Source organism: Engystomops pustulosus, chromosome 7 (assembly GCF_040894005.1).
Source record: "Engystomops pustulosus chromosome 7, aEngPut4.maternal, whole genome shotgun sequence".
Classification (NCBI taxonomy): domain Eukaryota; kingdom Metazoa; phylum Chordata; class Amphibia; order Anura; family Leptodactylidae; genus Engystomops; species Engystomops pustulosus.
In genome coordinates this window covers 10,817,621-10,839,625 of record NC_092417.1, presented here as the reverse complement: position 1 = coordinate 10,839,625, position 22,005 = coordinate 10,817,621, and the positions used below count along the sequence as shown (strand labels likewise).

At 46.2% G+C, this 22,005-nt stretch overlaps 1 protein-coding gene across 1 annotated transcript; it reads left to right on the top strand.

Moving 5' to 3' along the window:
- Nucleotides 1–764: 764 nt before the first annotated feature.
- On the top strand, nt 765–10,230 carry LOC140069245 (uncharacterized). The gene is made up of 5 exons (XM_072114709.1): nt 765–856; nt 2,380–2,694; nt 3,201–3,227; nt 4,614–4,940; nt 8,034–10,230. The coding sequence occupies exons 1-5, from the start codon at nt 787–789 to the stop codon at nt 8,156–8,158; spliced, it is 864 nt and encodes a 287-aa protein (XP_071970810.1). The 5' UTR covers nt 765–786; the 3' UTR covers nt 8,159–10,230.
- Nucleotides 10,231–22,005: the final 11,775 nt, after the last annotated feature.

Below are 22,005 nucleotides of genomic sequence, written 5' to 3'. Positions count from 1 at the left end.
AGTGATGGAGAACCTTTTAGAGCCTGAGTGCCCAAACCTCAACCAAAAGCCACTTATTTATTGCAAAGTGCCAGCACAGCAATTTAAGCAGTAATTTATTTCTCCTTGTTCTTTGACAACTTTCAATCGTTCAGCCTCCTAAGGACACCAACGCAGTTGGAAGGAGGAGGGCAAATTCGCCTATCATTGTAGGAAAATTCTGTAGGAACTCTTTGAGTCCTATCTGGTGAACTTCATGCTGGGGTGATGGCCTGGGTGCCCACAGAAAGGGCTCTGAGTGCCGCCTCTGGCACCAGTGCCATAGGTTCGCCACCACTGCCCTAGAGTATCCCCTTAAATAGTTTTAGGACATTGGTTTTGTCTTGTACAAAGAAGTGGCTACAGCTTTAGATACCCAGTATTGGGCAGCATTCGGCTGGGCACTCGTGACCATAACTATCATTAAGAGACCCTTCTCGTCACCCTGATCCCTGATGTAAGTGTTGATTACTAGAAATGCATAGTGTCCTATCTGCAGGCAGCATGTTATAGAGCAGATTGTACCTAGAGAGATGTGCATGTGTTTGGTACATTCCCTTATCTAGAGTTTTGTGTTTGGTAGAGCCAACCATTTGGGCTGATTCAATCTCAAGAATGTTTTTATAAAAATCCCCCATGACGTTGTTGATGCCATCTGTGATGGAGCATTTGGTTGGTCCCTACAGCCGGGGGGCAGGATCATCTGGGCTGGTGACGTTTAGGTGTAATATATAAACCAGAGGGAAGTGGCGGCTCCTGGAGGTGGAGATGTCTCTCCAGAGGATGAGTAACGTCTTCTCGCTCTACTGCTGGATTCTCCTTCTGTGTTTCATGAAATGTAAGTTTTTTATTTTAGAATTTTTCATGTTGTTTTGTGAGGAATATTAGTCGGTGATAACTTGTCTCCGAGTGTTTCATATTAGGAAGACGCTGCCTGTGTTACGTCTGCTTAAGAAAAGTCATTGTGAAACCACCTTTTAGGGAAGTAACTAGAAAGAAATCCTTCATCAAAGGCGAAGCATCGAACTATAGACTTCATTGGTCACTGTGCTATACTTAGATTGTCCTGCGGGGGCACTGCAGACAAACTGGACACTAGGATAATAGATATCCCAAGGGATGGGGGAAGGGGACAAAGATGGTAGATGTCCAGTGGTAAGATCATTGTTGGGAGTCACGTCTAAGAAGAAAGGGATTGACCAAGGAAGACGACCCCTTTCACTATAAAATGTTCATGTTTTTTCATTTGTTTTTAACTTTCCTTTTACAGAACTGCATGGGGGCTTATTTTTTTGTGGGACTAAATGTACTTCCTAATATCACTATTCAATATATTGTGCAATGTACTAGGAAGCTGGAAAAAAATTCCAAATGTCTTGAAATTGAAAAAAATCATAAAAGTTGCACTAATTTCTTACAATTTTTAGGAAAAAGGGGTCCCCAGACTTTACCATGTATATATTTTATACAGTGGAATGGAATATTTCTGTAGTGGAAGCCTTTGTCACCCGATCCCTGACCTGGGGGCAGTGACCATTGAAAGGAAATGAAGCCTGATAACCAGGGACATTACTCATAGATCCCGGCACCGGGACTGTGGGAATCTTCTTCTATCTGTTATGCATGGCTTCCTCCCTTCTAATATCAACTTGTATAATTATGCTAATGAGACAGAAAGGCTATGGGTGTGTTATCAGAGCCCCTTCATGCTGTAGCTTCACAGGATGTTATCAGGGATAAACTTTAACTTTCTTCTGCCCCTCTGTCCCATCCAGTAGTTATATCAAATTAGTGGATGGGTCCTTCATGCAATGTCTCACTCCTGAAATCGGATGTGAAGAGACTTTGGGGCTCATTTATGTCGGGTTTCCCGAATATTTCTCTTATGCCCTGAATCGCCCCGGGTTTTTGGCGCATGCAATCGGATTGTGGCGCTTCGTTGCCGGCTTGTATGAGACAGAAATCGTGGGGCGTAGCCGCCGGACAACCCGACGGATTCGGATAATCCGCGGAATTTAAAAAAGGAAATGTGTCACAAGATTAGCACCGGAAAGAAGAAGGTGAACTCCGGTGGACCTCGGCGCAGAAGCCACACATCCAGGAACTCGGACGCACGATCCTAGTGAATCGCGCCGGACCTGAATCCTCGTCGGACAACGCACCGCGGGATCGCGACAGGACCGGGTAAGTAAATCTGCCCCATTTGTTTTAAGTATCCGGTCCTGCTTTGTAGAAGATGACTGTGCCCCTGATCCTACCCCACAATTATTCCAGAATACTGGCATCAGATAACCCCATCACCACCACTCACACTATTCTGAAGGTCCTGAAGTTTTACCTAAACCAATGTTCTGATTCTAGATATTTCCGGTTGTGGATCGACAACGTCTCTCACTTTGGATGAAGGAGAAGATGTCGTACTACGAGTTAACCGGACTCAGACTCTCTCGTACGTCGTGTGGGAGTTTAAGAATCATATCATTGCGGTTACAAGACCAGGACAAAAACTAGAGCTGGGGCAATACAGCTACAAATACCCTGGAAGACTCTTCAGCATAAGCGATGGCTCCTTAGTGATTGCACAGCTAAGGGTGGAGGATGTGCGGGTCTACAGAGCTGAGCTGTATGATAGCAAGCGCTTTCTCTGCATACAACTCTATGATCTCAGGATTGATGGTGAGTAGTGAAGAGCGGGACCGTCAGAATCGGGGTTTGGATGATTAACAAACCTGTTTGGGTCTGGGTTTCGGTTCTCCAAGCAGTAACACTTGCAATCGGTCCTGCTGGCGACTTTGCCAGTTATACCGGAGCCACAAAGTTTGATATGAACCCAAACTTTGCTATTTTCTGTTACAAATTTTAAAGGTGGCACAAGACAATTCTCCTAATCTGGTCCATGAGCTGATCTGCACTTCTTATTGGTCATCTATAGACAGCTTTGTATTTTAAAAACTCTCCTTCCTGCTGATGACTATGGCCAAACCGAGCTGAACCTCGGAAACGGGATGTAGTGGTCAGGAGATCTGAGGGGACCTGGTCTACACGGACTAATAGAGGGGGGAACATAAAAAGTTATAATATTAGTGTGATATCATAAAGCGGCAGCCTCGTTGTGTGTACTATAAAAAAAAAGGAAGTTTCACTTCATAAAAAATTCTAAACTTTGCTTCTCCAATTTATAGAGCGCCCTGGAATCTCCCCAAGTGTTGGTAAGTCTGGATTCACTTACTTCCTCTTTCATAATCGCCACCAATGTATCTATTTGATTCACAATTAGTGATGAGCAGACCCATCAATATTCGGGTTTGGGTGCAGCCAAATCGAAATTTTAAAACCTCATTGTGGTCCGGGACTCCCCACCAGTGACATCTAGTCAGCACCGACACGGAGCCAATGGTGGCATGGGGTTTAGGTATTTAAATGCTGATGGGGTCTTTCACAGCTGCATTTAAATAGTTAACACCCACAATTAGTTCCAGCACTGATCATAGGCGCCAACAGGGTGTGTGGGGGGGGGGGGGGATGATCCAAACCCAAACCTGGTGCTGGGGGACCCAAACTTTGTGCTTAGTGATGAGTTAACCCAAAGCCCAAATTTTTTGTACATGCCTGAACTTTGCGGTTTGGGTCCACTCATCACTAGTATCTATCTATCTATGCACACACTAGAGCCAATTTTATTGGAAGCCACTGATCTCTCTTTATATTTTTTTTAATACAAAGTCTTCTTTTTGTGACTTTAATTTCTTCTACGGTCATGGTTGGTCTGCGAATTTCGGACCATGTGGTGGCCGAATTTCATGGTGCAAATTAACTTAATTGTTCAGAGTACTCTAAGTGTAATAGTTATAAATGGAAGTCCCTTCTTCCCAGCAGAACATCAGTAGGGCTGTTGTGCTATGCAGCACTGCTGTTCCAAGGGGAAGAAGGGACTCCTTGCATCTTATATAACTACTTATATAACTATGATGATTGGAGTCCTGTCCCTGGAACAATTTTTGGTCACTACATGGAAAAAGGAAAAATGTTAAAATTCCTCTTTTCTGTAGACTCCTCCTTAGAATCCGCCCCTTCAGTCGTCTCCCTAACTTACTCTGCCACCTTTATATAGCCCTCGGTTAATGACCTGATTTCTGATTGACACATGGTGGTCAGGGTATAGATGTCTTCTCATGGGCTCAGTGGCTCCGCCACTTTAGCAAAAATAGGTTTCGGAAAATGGACAATCTTGCCCTGTACCATCTTGAATTACTCTGGGGCCAAACCATTATACTAAGGCTCGCCTTACCTCACAAGTGGAACAGTTCAAACCTCCTTGAAACTCCACAAATCAACCATCCCCAGGATTGAGAACCACAATTTAGGAGCTCCTCCACCTCCTCCCCTAGTGTCTGCTCTCCTTTCCGTTGCACTTTGCTGTAGATCCTCAGGGATTGGCTGGGAGGAATCACATGGCTCATGTACCATCACAAATACCCGTTGACTCGCCTTGTGATCTCTTTCAGATGATTGGCTAAGATCTTAGCTCTGGTCTTAGGCCTGGGTTTTGTGTAGTTGTGAGTTGCTATGCTGATACTTACCTTTGTATTTTATAGTTCCTGAAGAAGCCTGCAGTCCCACCATACAATTATTACAATTATCTAGTCGTCTGGGACAGGATGTTATTTTGAACCTGGCGAGACGATCGAGCGTTGTAAGAGTTACCTGGGACATTAATAACATCGATCACATAGCAATAACACAACCAGGAGGCGTTATGTATCGCCAAAGCTCCAGCTATCTCGGGAGAGTCTCCGCCATGGACGATGGATCGCTAAGATTTATCAACCTGACCAGTAAAGATCAGAACGACTACAAAGCGGAACTCTTCACCAGCCAATGGGGCCACCTATGTACTCAACATTACCAAGTCCGACTGAAAAGTAAGGAGGATTCTATCGTAACGATACAATTTATCTAGACGATCGATAGTAGTGAATGTCATGGGTCCTAAGAGAGGATTTAGGTATCTCCAATGGTTATTTATACAACACCAAACTATGGGGATCAGGATTGTACGAGTCGTCCAGAGCCAATGGGGATCCTCTAAAGGTCCCATCATAATGGAGCCTAAAAATCTTGCAGAAAATGGTTTCATAAGGAGGCAACTTGAGAGCAACACCTTGAAACTAGGGTCAGCTCCTTCTCAGACGGTTCACAAATATTATGGATTTTATGATCTATTCTTATGGATGAAGCATCTTACATGTACATCCACAAGCACTGTACAGATGGATGGTGGGACCTCAGTGGCATCACCCATGGTAGGTCCATGTAGGTCTAATCTTACATTAGTGATGATGGATAATAAATTCCAATGTTATGTAAGTAAAATAATTGCTTCCTAATTTTACTGCTTCACTATGGTCAAGCTTAGGGCGCCAAACCAGGTCAACACCTGGGGGTACTAGTAGATCATAAATTGAATAACAGTATGCAATGTCAATCAGCTGCCTCTAAAGCTAGTAGGATCTTGTCATGTATCAGCAGTGGTCTGGACTCTCGTGATAGGGATGTAATATTACCACTGTACAAGGCATTGGTACCGGGCACCGGTCCATAAAAAGGAGGTTCTGGAGCTGGAGAGGGTTCATCATAGAGCCACAAAGATGATAAGGGGTATGGAGGGTCTTAGTTATGAGGAAAGATCAAAACAACTAGATTTATTTAGTCTGGAAAAGCGACGACTACGAGGGGACATGATTAATGTATATAAATATATGAATGGTCCATACAAAAAATTATGGTGGTAAGTTGTTTCAGATTAAATCAAATCAAAAGATGAGGGGGCACTGTCTCCGTCTGGAGAAAACAAGGTTTAATTACCGGAGGCGACAGGGCTTCTTTACTGTCAATCTGTGGAATAGCCGAGCTCAGGCGCTGGTCACAGCAGGGACAGCAGAGAGCTCAGGCGCTGGTCACAGCAGGGACAGCAGAGAGCTCAGGCGCTGGTCACAGCAGGGACAGCAGAGAGCTCAGACGCTGCTCACAGCAGGGACAGCAGAGAGCTCAGGCGCTGGTCACAGCAGGGACAGCAGAGAGCTCAGGCGCTGGTCACAGCAGGGACAGCAGAGAGCTCAGGCGCTGGTCACGGCAGGGACAGCAGAGAGCTCAGGCGCTGGTCACGGCAGGGACAGCAGAGAGCTCAGGCGCTGGTCACAGCAGGGACAGCAGAGAACTCAGGCGCTGGTCACAGCAGGGACAGCAGAGAGCTCAGGCGCTGGTCACAGCAGGGACAGCAGAGAGCTCAGGCGCTGGTCACAGCAGGGACAGCAGAGAGCTCAGGCGCTGGTCACAGCAGGGACAGCAGAGAGCTCAGGCGCTGGTCACAGCAGGGACAGCAGAGAGCTCAGGAGCACAGCAGGGACAGCAGAGAGCTCAGGCGCTGGTCACGGCAGGGACAGCAGAGAGCTCAGGCGCTGGTCACGGCAGGGACAGCAGAGAGCTCAGGCGCTGGTCACAGCAGGGACAGCAGAGAACTCAGGCGCTGGTCACAGCAGGGACAGCAGAGAGCTCAGGCGCTGGTCACAGCAGGGACAGCAGAGAGCTCAGGCGCTGGTCACAGCAGGGACAGCAGAGAGCTCAGGCGCTGGTCACAGCAGGGACAGCAGAGAGCTCAGGCGCTGGTCACAGCAGGGACAGCAGAGAGCTCAGGCGCTGGTCACAGCAGGGACAGCAGAGAGCTCAGGGGCCGGTCACAGCAGGGACAGCAGAGAGCTCAGGGGCCGGTCACAGCAGGGACAGCAGAGAGCTCAGGCGCTGGTCACAGCAGAGAGCTCAGGCGCTGGTCACAGCAGGGACAGCAGAGAGCTCAGGTGCTGGTCACAGCAGGGACAGCAGAGAGCTCAGGCGCTGGTCACAGCAGGGACAGCAGAGAGCTCAGGCGCTGGTCACAGCAGGGACAGCAGAGAGCTCAGGCGCTGGTCACAGCAGGGACAGTAGAGAGCTCAGGCGCTGGTCACAGCAGGGACAGCAGAGAGCTCAGGCGCTGGTCACAGCAGGGACAGCAGAGAGCTCAGGTGCTGGTCACAGCAGGGACAGCAGAGAGCTCAGGCGCTGGTCACAGCAGGGACAGTAGAGAGCTCAGGCGCTGGTCACAGCAGGGACAGCAGAGAGCTCAGGCGCTGATCACAGCAGGGACAGCAGAGAGCTCAGGTGCTGGTCACAGCAGGGACAGCAGAGAGCTCAGGCGCTGGTCACAGCAGGGACAGCAGAGAGCTCAGGCGCTGATCACAGCAGGGACAGCAGAGAGCTCAGGTGCTGGTCACAGCAGGGACAGCAGAGAGCTCAGGCGCTGGTCACAGCAGGGACAGCAGAGAGCTCAGGCGCTGGTCACAGCAGGGACAGCAGAGAGCTCAGGCGCTGATCACAGCAGGGACAGCAGAGAGCTCAGGCGCTGGTCACAGCAGGGACAGCAGAGAGCTCAGGCGCTGGTCACAGTAGGGACAGCAGAGAGCTCAGGCGCTGGTCACAGCAGGGACAGCAGAGAGCTCAGGCGCTGGTCACAGCAGGGACAGCAGAGAGCTCAGGCGCTGGTCACAGCAGGGACAGCAGAGAGCTCAGGCACTGGTCACAGCAGGGACAGCAGAGAGCTTCAAGAAGGGTCTAGATGCCTTTTTACACCTAAATAACATTGCTGGTTATGTTATATAGAATTGTTTCCCCTAAATCCCTTCCTCATCCAATCCCTTCCTTGTCCAATCCCTTCCCTTCCTTGGTTGCACTTGATGGACATTTGTCTCTTTATTCAACCGTATAAACTATGATACTATGAACACAAGGAGTTCTCTGCATTACATTCAGCCGTGAGATATGGGGCCATGTGTAAAGGGAGGGAGATACCTAGTGAGGAGGAGAACATCTGCGATGGTCTGTCCTGTCTGCAGGACATTACTGTAGATAAGAAAATGAACAATCTTGTAGATAAATCTCAAATTTTATTACTAGTAAAAAGTAAAATATTTCTCTCTCTCCAGGAAGTTCTGAAAACCCTCCGAGCATCTCAGATCTTCAGACTGTCATCCGCCTGGGGCTGTCGGTCACCATCCTGCTGGCCGCTCTCTCCATACTTATCCATCATTGCAAGACAGAGATTTTCTGAACTCCCGAGTGATGTCACATTTGGAGATAAGAATCCTCACAAAACCAAAATAATGGACAATCCAGAGATGACCGAGCTGATGGAACTGAAGGAAGAAAGGAATATCTGCGGAGAAGACTTAAATACAATGGGGCAGATTTACTTACCCGGTCCAGTCACGATCCAGCGGCGCGTTCTCCGACACTGATTCGGGTCCGGCCAGGATTCACTAAGGTCGTGCACCCAACGTCCACCAGGTGTCGCTGCTGCGCTGAAGTCCGCCGGAGCTCACCTCCTCCGTCTCGGTGTATGTGAGTGCTATTTTTACGACACAATTTTTTTTTTTTTTAATTCCGCGGCTTATCCGAATCCGTCGGGTTTTTGACTGACACGCCTCACGATTTCTGTTGCGTGAAAGCCGGCGCCGATGTGCCACAATCTGATTGCGTGCACCAAAATCCCGGGGCAATTTGGCGCAAATCAGAAACATTCGGGAAACCCGGCTGAAAAAACACGATTCGAACCTTTAGTATATGTGCCCCATTGTGTTGTCCCGCCTCCAAGAATAATCGAAACAAGACCAGGCACCGCCCAGACCCTTATTGGTAAATCCTCATCCACGCGGTTAGGACGACCTCCAGTCCTACTTCTGAGATATTTTTAATTTAAAAAAAAAAAAACCCAAATTTTAAACCAATTTTAAAACAAACATAAACCCAGGGGGGTTGTAGTAAGACATCAGTTACACGAAAAGATAGGGCGGCACGGTGGCTGAGTGGGCAGCACCTTGCAGCACTGGAGTCCTGGGTTCGAATCCCACCCAGGTCAACATCTGCAAAGAGTTTGTATGTTCTCTCCGTGTTCGCTTGGGTTTCCTCCAGGTACTCCGGTTTCCTCCCACACTCCAAAAACATACTGGTAGGTTGATTAGATTGTGAGCCCCATGGGGACAAGGACCAATTTGACAAGCTCTGTGCAGCGCTGCGTAATCTGTGTGCGCTATATAAATAAAGAATTATTATTAAATTATTAAGATCTTTGACCGTAACTCGGGGAAGACCAGAGGTAGAAAGATGTTTATGACATCATTGGGGGTCATTTACTAAGGGCCCGATTCGCGGTTTCCCGACGTGTTACCCGAATATTTCCGATTTGCGACGATTTTCCCTGTATTGCCCCGGGATTTTGGCGCACACGATTGGATTGTGGCGCAACGGCGCCAGCATGCACGTGACGGAAATCGGGGGGCGTGACCGAACGAAAACCTGACGGATTCGGAGAAACCGACGCATTTTTAAAAAAAAATTGTCGCTGGACACGCCCTTACCTTCACTCAGCCCAGCTCGGTGAACTCCAGTGCGTTCCGATGCTCTTCAGTGCAGCAGCGCCACCTGGTGGACGTCGGAGGAACTGCCTTAGTGAATCGCCGGAAGACCCGAATCCAGTGCAGAGAACGCGCCGCTGGATCGCGAATGGACCGGGTTAGTAAATCTGCCCCAGTATCTTTAGCTATTGGAGACATTGGTGTATAACGTTCCCACCATTTTTTGGATGCTCTTCCTAAAACTTTTTGTTTTCCTGTTACACATAGGACTAGTTCGTAGTTAACATTTTCTATTGGTTTGTTAGAAGAAGAGAAAGAAACGAATAAATGGCGGCTCCCCTGCGTCATACAACCATCTGCACGCCGCGGCGCTGACTTGGGACCAGAGATTGTCATGTATATCCAAAACAAAACAAAAAAAAACTAATCCGGCATCCAGGCAAAACATGGAAGGGAAGATGAAACATATGGACATTAAAGCCACTGACGCGTTTCGCCCACGTGAGACTCTTAGTCATAGAGGGCATCAAGCTGTGACCGAGGATCTCGTTGATGTGAAACGCGTGAGTTGCTATCATGGGGCCGAGTCGTTTTCTAAAGATCTAAGTCACATGACGATTTTGCGCTTCGTTGAACCTAATTAATGGATCTGGTGTTGTGTTCTAATGGTCGCTATGTGTAATATGGGGGTGGCTTTGTTGATGTTTGGCTTTCTTGTGGGCAGGGAGATTTTTTTGATTATTCAAATGTTAATATATATGTAAATTTATGCGTGTGTGTGTTATTTAGTGTTTTTTATTAGTTTTTTTCTGGGGGACATTTAAAAGCACTGTAGTTTCAGGAGGAAACAGCCCCTTTTTGGGGGGTCTTGAGTAGAGCGGAGGATCTGCTTCTCCCTATGGCACCTGGTAATCACTGCCTTTATATGCTACATAGCACTCACTCAACGGTAAGTATGGTGAAGCAGAGTTGGATTGACATAGGTTGGTCCTACAAGAGGCGGTGATCTACCCACCCTTCAACCATAAAATACCATTAAACAAATCATATCATTTAAGATGTATCATCAACAAGATGTAATAATCTACTGTATAATATTGAATATTAAATTATTACTCCACTCATTTCCAAATGAAGATCATTGGGGCCCATTATAAAGTGTTAGAACATGGGGCCCACCGGAGGATTCTCCGATGCTCTGGTGGGCCAGTCCGACACTGTGGTGAAGGACGGAGGAGAAGGACAGAACACATGATTAGTAACTTCAGACTTCTTCACAAGGTCTCCGTCTGTATATACTGTATATATAGCCAGCTGGAGACTAAGGACCGGTATAGAACAAGTACTTTTAGACAAAAAAATAACCATTTTTTCTGCAGGACCCCTCACAGTAGAGGCAAAGTTGCTGACATCACTACTCAAGAAACAAACTTAACCCCTATCCGTAAAACCAATATCATAGTACATCAGCCTGCAGCAAGGGGTGTATGGAGAGGACTCACAGGATGAACCTTCTCCATACAGACTGGGTGTTTGCTGTATATTTCAGTTAACACCAATAGTCAGTGCTGGAAAAGCTGCCAATGTCATGTAACAGATGGTAGACGCCAACTTGGCTGTGATTGTCACTCCCTTGCCAGTGGCACACTGTAACGGATCATGTGCAAAATCCTCAAGAACTGCCATACTGTAGTATGGCAGTACAGGCGGTCCCCTACTTATAGACACTCAACTTACAGACGACACCTAGTTACAGACGGACCTTTTTGCCCACTGTGACCTCTGGTGACCTCTCTGGATGTTACTATAGTCCCAGACTGCAGTGATCAGCTGTAAGGTGTCTGTAATGAAGCTTTTGTGATTAACCTTGTTTTCATTACAGCAAACAATTGTGAAAATCCAAATTGTCACTGGGACAAAACAAAAATTTTCTGGATCTATATTTAAAAAACATACAGTTCCTACTTACATACAAATTCAACTTAAGAACAAACCCAAAAAATCTATCTTGTACTTAACCAAGGGACTGACTTTATATCAAAGGATCAATCAGACAACCTAGGGTTAAAATACCCTAGGGGACACTAAAAACTAAGTCACCCCTAATGCCCTAGAAATTATATAAAAATAAGTAAACAGTGAAATGTTAGGTATTGCCGCACCCCAAATCTCCAGATCTATCAATATATCAAAAAGGTTATTCCTGGTGGTGAACCCGTAATTGAAAATAGCCCCCAAATGTCTGAAATGCATTTTTCAACTCATAAAAAATTTCATAAAAAGTGTTCAAAAGGTTGTATATTCCCACAAATGGCATCAATGTAAACATCATCATATATTGCAAAAAATTACACCCTACACGGCGCCATACGCCAAAGTATGAAAACGTTATTAGCGACAAAATATGGCAAAATTAAGGAATTTTTTTTTATAACAAAAGGTTTTAATTTTTTTTAAAACACAATAAAACTATATAAATTTGGTACCCAAAATCACACCGACCCATAAAATAAAGGTGAAGTGTCATTTGAACAGTGAAAAACATACAAACAGAGAAGAAAATGGCCAAAAGACTTTTTTCATCAAGTTCATTCAATTTGGAATTTTTTTTCCTGCTTCCCAGTACAGGGCATAGAATATAAAATGGTACAACTAGGAAGTACAATTTGTTATGCAGAGAATAAGCCCTTACACCGCTCCGTACACATAAATGTGATGCCAGTAAGACTCATTTCTGTGGGCAGTGAGCGCCCCCTGGTGGTACATGATAAAAGACTCAGACAACGGTGGGAGAACATCGCAGCCAACAAGCAGGTAGGAAGAGATGTCCTTCCCATTCATGTGTCTTCACAAACATTGATTAGGGGCAGCATGGTGGATCAGTGTTTAGCATTACAGCCTTGTAGTACTGGGGTATAATACAGGATGTAACTCAGGATGGCTCAGCGGTTAGCATTGCAGCCTTGCAGCACTGGGGTATAATACAGGATGTAATTCAGGATGGCTTAGTGGTTAGCATTACAGCCTTGCAGTACTGGGGTATAATACAGGATGTAACTCAGGATGGCTCAGTGGTTATCGCTACAGCTTTGCAGTACTGGGGTATAATACAGGATGTAACTCAGGATGACTCAGTGGTTAGCATTACAGCCTTGCAGTACTGGGGTATAATACAGGATGGAACTCAGGATGGCTCAGAGGTTAGCACTACAGCCTTGCAGTACTGGGGTATAATACAGGATGTAACTCAGGATGGCTCAGTGGTTAGCATTATAGCCCTGCAGTACTGGGGTATAATACAGGATGTAACTCAGGATGGCTCAGTGGTTATCGCTACAGCCTTGCAGTACTGGGGTATAATACAGGATGTAACTCAGGATGACTCAGTGGTTAGCATTACAGCCTTGCAGTACTGGGGTATAATACAGGATGTAACTCAGGATGGCTCAGTGGTTAGCATTATAGCCCTGCAGTACTGGGGTATAATACAGGATGTAACTCAGGATGGCTCAGTGGTTATCGCTACAGCTTTGCAGTACTGGGGTATAATACAGGATGTAACTCAGGATGACTCAGTGGTTAGCATTACAGCCTTGCAGTACTGGGGTATAATACAGGATGGAACTCAGGATGGCTCAGTGGTTAGCATTACAGCCTTGCAGCACTGGGGTATAATACAGGATGTAATTCAGGATGGCTCAGTGGTTAGCATTGCAGCCTTGCAGCACTGGGGTCCTGGGTTCAAGTCCCAGGTCAACATCTGGAAAGAGTTTGTATGTTCTCTTCGTGTTTGTGTGGTTTTCCTCCGGGTCCTCCGGTTTCCTCCCACACTCCAAAACATACTGGTAGGTTGATTAGATTGTGAGCCCCATTGGGGACAGGGACTGATTTGGGAAGATCTGTGGAGAGTGCTATATAAATATAAAGGAATTATTATTATTATTATTATTACATTCATAAAAATCCATAATAAAAAAGTCCTTGACTATCCAACAAATCAGAAACATTTACAAAGAATATAAAGACCTTGTGTTGGATATACAGTTGTTTCTTATAAAATGATGTAGTATAAATAATATCTAGATGCTTTTCTAGGAAAAGTAGTACCAAAAAAATCCAGAACCACCTACCGGAGGGGGATCCAATAGGCCTAAATCAAATGTATATAGCAAAATAAAAATAAGGAACAAAAAAAAATCTGGGTACAAACTCAACTTAAGAACAAACCTACAGACCCTATCTTGTATGTAACCCAGGGACTGCCTGTACTTGTACAAATGTCTACGGTGAAAGTTGCAGATCGGGGTTGTCTGTGCAGCGCTGTGTTATCTGCGTGCGATATAGAAATGAAGGAATTATAAACTGTGCATCCTGCAAACTACAACTGGCGGTACAAATCTTCTAGAATACACATCATCGGACGGGTAAATCCATCTGTGTGATCTATGCCAGGACCGGTCCTTGTACCAGGCAATATGTAACCCAGTGAAAACAGGGGTATCATCATCTCTAGATCCCTGCCTCACACACACAGCTAAACTGTGCACATACACATGTGTATCACACTACTACACAGCAACTATAGAGTTAACAAAACAAAGCTGCTGTAGTGACATCACACAATATTGTTACATTTTGCAGAGACCAGTGCAGACCAGGCCTAGTGTCTGAGTTGTTGTAGTGCAGACCAGGCCTAGTGTCTGAGTTGTTGTAGTGCAGACCAGGCCTAGTGTCTGAGTTGTTGTAGTGCAGACCAGGCCTAGTGTCTGAGTTGTTGTAGTGCAGACCAGGCCTAGTGTCTGAGTTGTTGTAGTGCAGACCAGGCCTAGTGTCTGAGTTGTTGTAGTGCAGACCAGGCCTAGTGTCTGAGTTGTTGTAGTGCAGACCAGGCCTAGTGTCTGAGTTGTTGTAGTGCAGACCAGGCCTAGTGTCTGAGTTGTTGTAGTGCAGACCAGGCCTAGTGTCTGAGTTGTTGTAGTGCAGACCAGGCCTAGTGTCTGAGTTGTTGTAGTGCAGACCAGGCCTAGTGTCTGAGTTGTTGTAGTGCAGACCAGGCCTAGTGTCTGAGTTGTTGTAGTGCAGACCAGGCCTAGTGTCTGAGTTGTTGTAGTGCAGACCAGGCCTAGTGTCTGAGTTGTTGTAGTGCAGACCAGGCCTAGTGTCTGAGTTGTTGTAGTGCAGACCAGGCCTAGTGTCTGAGTTGTTGTAGTGCAGACCAGGCCTAGTGTCTGAGTTGTTGTAGTGCAGACCAGGCCTAGTGTCTGAGTTGTTGTAGTGCAGACCAGGCCTAGTGTCTGAGTTGTTGTAGTGCAGACCAGGCCTAGTGTCTGAGTTGTTGTAGTGCAGACCAGGCCTAGTGTCTGAGTTGTTGTAGTGCAGACCAGGCCTAGTGTCTGAGTTGTTGTAGTGCAGACCAGGCCTAGTGTCTGAGTTGTTGTAGTGCAGACCAGGCCTAGTGTCTGAGTTGTTGTAGTGCAGACCAGGCCTAGTGTCTGAGTTGTTGTAGTGCAGACCAGGCCTAGTGTCTGAGTTGTTGTAGTGCAGACCAGGCCTAGTGTCTGAGTTGTTGTAGTGCAGACCAGGCCTAGTGTCTGAGTTGTTGTAGTGCAGACCAGGCCTAGTGTCTGAGTTGTTGTAGTGCAGACCAGGCCTAGTGTCTGAGTTGTTGTAGTGCAGACCAGGCCTAGTGTCTGAGTTGTTGTAGTGCAGACCAGGCCTAGTGTCTGAGTTGTTGTAGTGCAGACCAGGCCTAGTGTCTGAGTTGTTGTAGTGCAGACCAGGCCTAGTGTCTGAGTTGTTGTAGTGCAGACCAGGCCTAGTGTCTGAGTTGTTGTAGTGCAGACCAGGCCTAGTGTCTGAGTTGTTGTAGTGCAGACCAGGCCTAGTGTCTGAGTTGTTGTAGTGCAGACCAGGCCTAGTGTCTGAGTTGTTGTAGTGCAGACCAGGCCTAGTGTCTGAGTTGTTGTAGTGCAGACCAGGCCTAGTGTCTGAGTTGTTGTAGTGCAGACCAGGCCTAGTGTCTGAGTTGCTGTAGTGCAGACCAGGCCTAGTGTCTGAGTTGCTGTAGTGCAGACCAGGCCTAGTGTCTGAGTTGCTGTAGTGCAGACCAGGCCTAGTGTCTGAGTTGCTGTAGTGCAGACCAGGCCTAGTGTCTGAGTTGTTGTAGTGCAGACCAGGCCTAGTGTCTGAGTTGTTGTAGTGCAGACCAGGCCTAGTGTCTGAGTTGTTGTAGTGCAGACCAGGCCTAGTGTCTGAGTTGTTGTAGTGCAGACCAGGCCTAGTGTCTGAGTTGTTGTAGTGCAGACCAGGCCTAGTGTCTGAGTTGTTGTAGTGCAGACCAGGCCCAGTGTCTGAGTTGTTGTAGTGCAGACCAGGCCTAGTGTCTGAGTTGTTGTAGTGCAGACCAGGCCTAGTGTCTGAGTTGTTGTAGTGCAGACCAGGCCTAGTGTCTGAGTTGTTGTAGTGCAGAGCAGGTCTAGTGTCTGAGTTGTTGTAGTGCAGACCAGGCCTAGTGTCTGAGTTGTTGTAGTGCAGACCAGGCCTAGTGTCTGAGTTGTTGTAGTGCAGACCAGGCCTAGTGTCTGAGTTGTTGTAGTGCAGACCAGGCCTAGTGTCTGAGTTGTTGTAGTGCAGAGCAGGTGCAGTGTCTGGGTTGTAGTGCAAGAACCTGCAGCAGAAACACCTCAGCAAAGCTGGGAAGAGATTGCACATTAATTGCACATTAGAAAGAGCTGGAAGCACAAGCTATTTCTGTACAGGACACAGAGAATGAATATATGTAACTGCAGAAGCTACAGAGGATCCAGAGACATGTGCAGAGGGAGGACACTGGAGCACAGAGACACCTCAGCCTCATACATCAGGTACTGAAGTCACTGCCCCAACCCCTAGAACTTGTCTTGGTTTATTATTACTGTGATTACTGTCTGAAGTGTTCAGACTGCTGAGAATAAACTGTTCAAAGAGACTGTGGAACATGTGCTTATCTATCTGGGCCTAATATCCCCTAAACTACACACCCTCAGAATCCTAAAAGAACTCGCCCCTGCTAGCCCATCGTGGTCTGGCGTGTGTGGCTGTTACAAATATGCACCAGCACCAGTCACCGATGTTACTATAAATCATCTAGAAGAGAGACACTGGCTGTTCCCATTATAACCACCTGGTGGCACCAGAGTACACACTGGTCCTTACATCACATACACATTCTTTAACCCCTTCAGGACACAGGCAGTTTGCACGTTAAAGTGGTTTTCACATGAAGGCAAGTTAGGTCCAATCCCGTCGATAGGGCCTACCTTGCTGATCAGTGGTGGTCTCAGTAATGAGACCCCCCACAGATTGCGAAAACGAGAGGTCCGTGCATGACCATTCTGCTTCCGTGGATAGGGCCTAACTTGTGTTCATGGGAAAACCCCTTTAAGTCTCCTGAAAAACAGCATTATGCATTGTTAACTGTTGCCTTACCAGGCAGTAGCTGCAGCTGCAATTACTAAGTATTCAAAGTTCATCTGAGAGTCTACCTGACAGCTCCTGACCTGGAGAGGGCGCTGTTCACAACTACCAGCCTGACTATGCCTTGGCAGGGGTGTTGCATACCCCCTTGGTAATTGAAGCCGCACTTACCCTAAAGCTGGCCAGCAGCATAAAGCTTCCGGATGGTGCACGCACACTACAACGTGTAGGGTTGCAAATAATAAAGTGCAGTTGAGGGTAAGTACTTGGCTATGTGCAGTGTAGGGAAGTCAAACCACCCACAGTCCTGGCTACAGACCCCTGGGGTTGGTGTTGGACTAAATGACATAAGTGAGGACCATACAGTTGGTAGCTAATGCCCTAAAACTAACAGTTTTATTTAGGAAAGGTGTTATGTCCTGTAATCCACTCCTTGCACCAAGGCCTGAAATTTGTCTGAAGACACGTCACCTAGGTGCCATAGTCATAAACACACATGGAGTACATATTATATACAGTATACCTGCCGTCTGACAGTCTTACCTTAGTGTGCGACGTCTAGGTGTCACTGCTTGGACACCCCCGGTCCCCTAAAGACCCGTGGATTACAGAGGCCACACAAGTAATGAGCTCAGGTTTTAGGCGTAAGCCTGCGGTCAGGATTTGACATAAATGCAAAGTCCATGAAAGGGTTAATGCAACACCAACATATAGTAATTGTTACTATAGTTGTGCAAAACATCACATCAGCTTAGTCAGCCCAACGGGGACATCACTTAGAAACGTTACAGAACATGAAGGCCACTGTTAGTAGCGTGGTATGTATACGTGGTATGTATAATAATATGTCTCCGGCTCTTCAGGGATAATGGCCGCAGCCCAACTTGGAGAAAAATGAGTAGAATGTCATATATACAATTTGGTGCAGAACCTTGTTCTTAAAGGTTGCAGCCCTTAAGGGTATCGTCAGCATCTGGTGCTGGAATAGAAGCTGCGGGCATGGGAGCAGGAACAGCAGCATGGACATCGTCAGCCCGGATGGAGGCAGCAGTGGTCGGATCTGTCACCTGGAGACATCTGGTGGTGAAAACTGGAACTGCAGAGGTAGGTGCAGAAACAGCAGGGATGTCATGTGATGACAGGGAAAATCAGGGGGAAGCGATCATTGAAATCAGGGTCCTGTGTCTGGGTCCATGCCCGTGGTGGCAGGTTGTGGTCCTGGGTATTGGTCTCACAGCATCGGGTGCCAATCACTGCATATAATACAGCCTCCTCCTGGGAGGTCCAGGCAGACCCTTCATCATCTCCACCTGGTAAGGAGGATTGGACCTTGAAGACGTCATCTCTGCTGAAAGATAGAAAATAATTATTAATAATGTCACTTCTTGGGCGAATTTAGGAGGAAACTAAAGAACATTGGAGCAGAATTATTAGTCTGTTTACGGCACAATTCATGACAATTTGCCCAAAAAAAAAACTTTGTAAAATGACTCAACAATTATTAAAGTTTTCGGATAGTTTTAGATACTTTTATGGGTAGGGGTCACAGTAAACTTGGCTCACTGACACTCTGTGACTGACAATACGGATACTGAGAGATGTGTCACACATTACAATGTTTGTCAGAGACTACAGAGGCAGCGGTGGCATCTAGTAACTCAAAGGCTTCCCTCAGGTCCAACACTTCATAATGACTTCTCCCAGCAGTCACTTATTGTTGCAGAATGAGCTCCATGATATCTTCCACACTTTGTTCCTAAGTAATATATACCCCTCACACCAAAAGTGACCACACTGTGCTCACATATATCATATATACCCCTCACACAACTGACTACACCGTGCCCCCACATATATCATATATACCCCTCACACCACAACTGACCACACTGTACCCCCACATATATCATATATACCCCTCACACAACTGACTACACCGTGCCCCCACATATATCATATATACCCCTCACACCACAACTGACCACACTGTACCCCCACATATATCATATATATCCCTCACACCACAACTGACCACACTGTGCTCCCACATATATCATATATACCCCTCACACCACAACTGACCACACTGTACCCCCACATATATTATCTATACCCCTCACACCACAACTGACCACACTGTATCCCTACATATATCATATATACCCCTCACACCACAACTGACCACACTGTGCCCCCACATATATCATATATATCCCTCACACCACAACTGACCACACTGTGCCCCCACATGTATCATATATAACCCTCATACCACAACTGACCACACTGTACCCCCACATATATCATATATACTCCTCACACCACAACTGACCACACTGTATCCCCCACATATATCATATATATCCCTCACACCACAACTAAACACACTGTGCCCCCTCATATATCATATATACCTCTCACACCACAACTGACCACACTGTGCCCCCACATGTATCATATATACCCCTCACACCACAACTGACCACACTGTGCCCCCACATATCATATATACCCCTCACACCACAACTGATGACACTGTGCTCCCACATATATCATATATACTCCTCTCACCACAACTGACCACACTGTGCCCCCACATGTATCATATATACCCCTCACACCACAACTGACCACACTGTGCCCCCACATATATCATATATCCCCCTCACACCACAACTGACCACACTGTGCCCCCACATATATCATATATACTCCTCACATAACAACTGACCACTCTGTGCCCCCCACATATATCATATATACCCCTCACACCACAACTGATCACACTGTACCCCCACATATATCATATATACCCCTCATCCCACAACTGACTACACTTTGCCCCCCACATATATCATATAGACCCCTCACACCACAACTGACCACACTGTACCCCCACATATATCATATAGACCCCATACACCACAACTGACCACACTGTGCCCCCACATATATCATATATATTCCTCACACCACAACTGACCACACTGTGCCCCACATGCATCATATATACCCCTCACACCACAACTGACCACACTGTGCCCCACATATATCATATATACCCCTCACACCACAACTAACCACACTGTGCCCCCACATATATCATATATACCCCTCACACCACAACTGACTACACCGTGCCCCCACATATATCATATATACCCCTCACACCACAACTGTCCACACTGTGCCCCCACATATATCATATATACCCCTCACACCACAACTGTCCACACTGAGCCCCCACATATATCATATATACCCCTCACATCACAACTGACCACACTGTGCCCCCACATATATCATATATATCCCTCACACCACAACTGACCACACTGTGCCCCCCACATATATCATATATACTCCTCACACTACAACTGACCACACTGTACCCCCACATATATTATATATACCCCTCACACCACAACTGACCACACTGTGCCCCCACATATATCATATATACCCCTCACAACACAACTGACCACACTGTGCCCCCACATATATCATATATACCCCTTTACACCACAACTGATCACACTGTGCCCCCACATGTATCATATATAACCCTCATACCACAACTGACCACACTGTACCCCCACATATATCATATATACCCCTCACACCACAACTGACCACACTGTGCCCCCACATATATCATATATACTCCTCACACCACAACTGACCACACTGTGCCCCCACATATATCATATATACTCCTCACACCACAACTGACCACACTGTGCCCCCACATATATCATATATACCCCTCACACCACAACTGACCACACTGTGCCCCCACATATATCATATATACCCCTCACACCACAACTGACCACACTGTGCCCCTACATATATCATATATACCCTGCACACCACAACTGACCACACTGTGCCCCCACATATATCATATATACCCCTCACAACACAACTGACCACACTGTGCCCCCACATATATCATATATACCCCTTTACACCACAACTGATCACACTGTGCCCCCACATGTATCATATATAACCCTCATACCACAACTGACCACACTGTACCCCCACATATATCATATATACCCCTCACACCACAACTGACCACACTGTGCCCCCACATATATCATATATACTCCTCACACCACAACTGACCACACTGTGCCCCCACATATATCATATATACTCCTCACACCACAACTGACCACACTGTGCCCCCACATATATCATATATACCCCTCACACCACAACTGACCACACTGTGCCCCCACATATATCATATATACCCCTCACACCACAACTGACCACACTGTGCCCCTACATATATCATATATACCCTGCACACCACAACTGACCACACTGTGCCCCCACATATATCATATATACCCCTCACACCACAACTGACCACACATATTGTAAAAGTTCCATACTATAATACTATACTATAAATGTATATACTTTTAACAACTTTATTATTAGAAGTCATCCAGCACTGATAAGTAACACATCATGTTTCCTACAGAGGTTATCTCACTGACCCTGAGACTCTTCCTGCCTTTTTTTGTTTAGTTTTTTTAGTCCTTTTTCTCTCTAGGATATTTCTAATGAGTAATAAATTCTGGCTTTACTAACAAAGTGAATCAATCCGGGTTATTATGGACTATTCTAGTAATGTAGATTGCAGAACACTAAACCCTTACTTACATCTCCAAATTTTTTAATTTGTCTACAGCAGATCCAGATACTTTACAGGTTAAAGCACTAAATACACACTGCTCAGCTCCTCCTGCTCCATAACATACTACATGCAGATAAAACACTATCTACATTCTCATTTACACCTATATATCATAAGTGAGATAACATCTCCACACTGTGCAACTAAAAATATCAGTCCCACACTGCGCTCCTTAATAATATATAACCCTCACACATAACTGACCACACTGTTCTTACACCTATATCACATTTACTCCCCCCACAATACACTTGGTTGAGCTTTGCTTTCTGCATTCATCCTATAAACTCCAAACAACACAACTGACATTGCTGTTCTACCCACATACATTAAATATACATCTACCCCATAACAAAAGTACAATGTAATCTA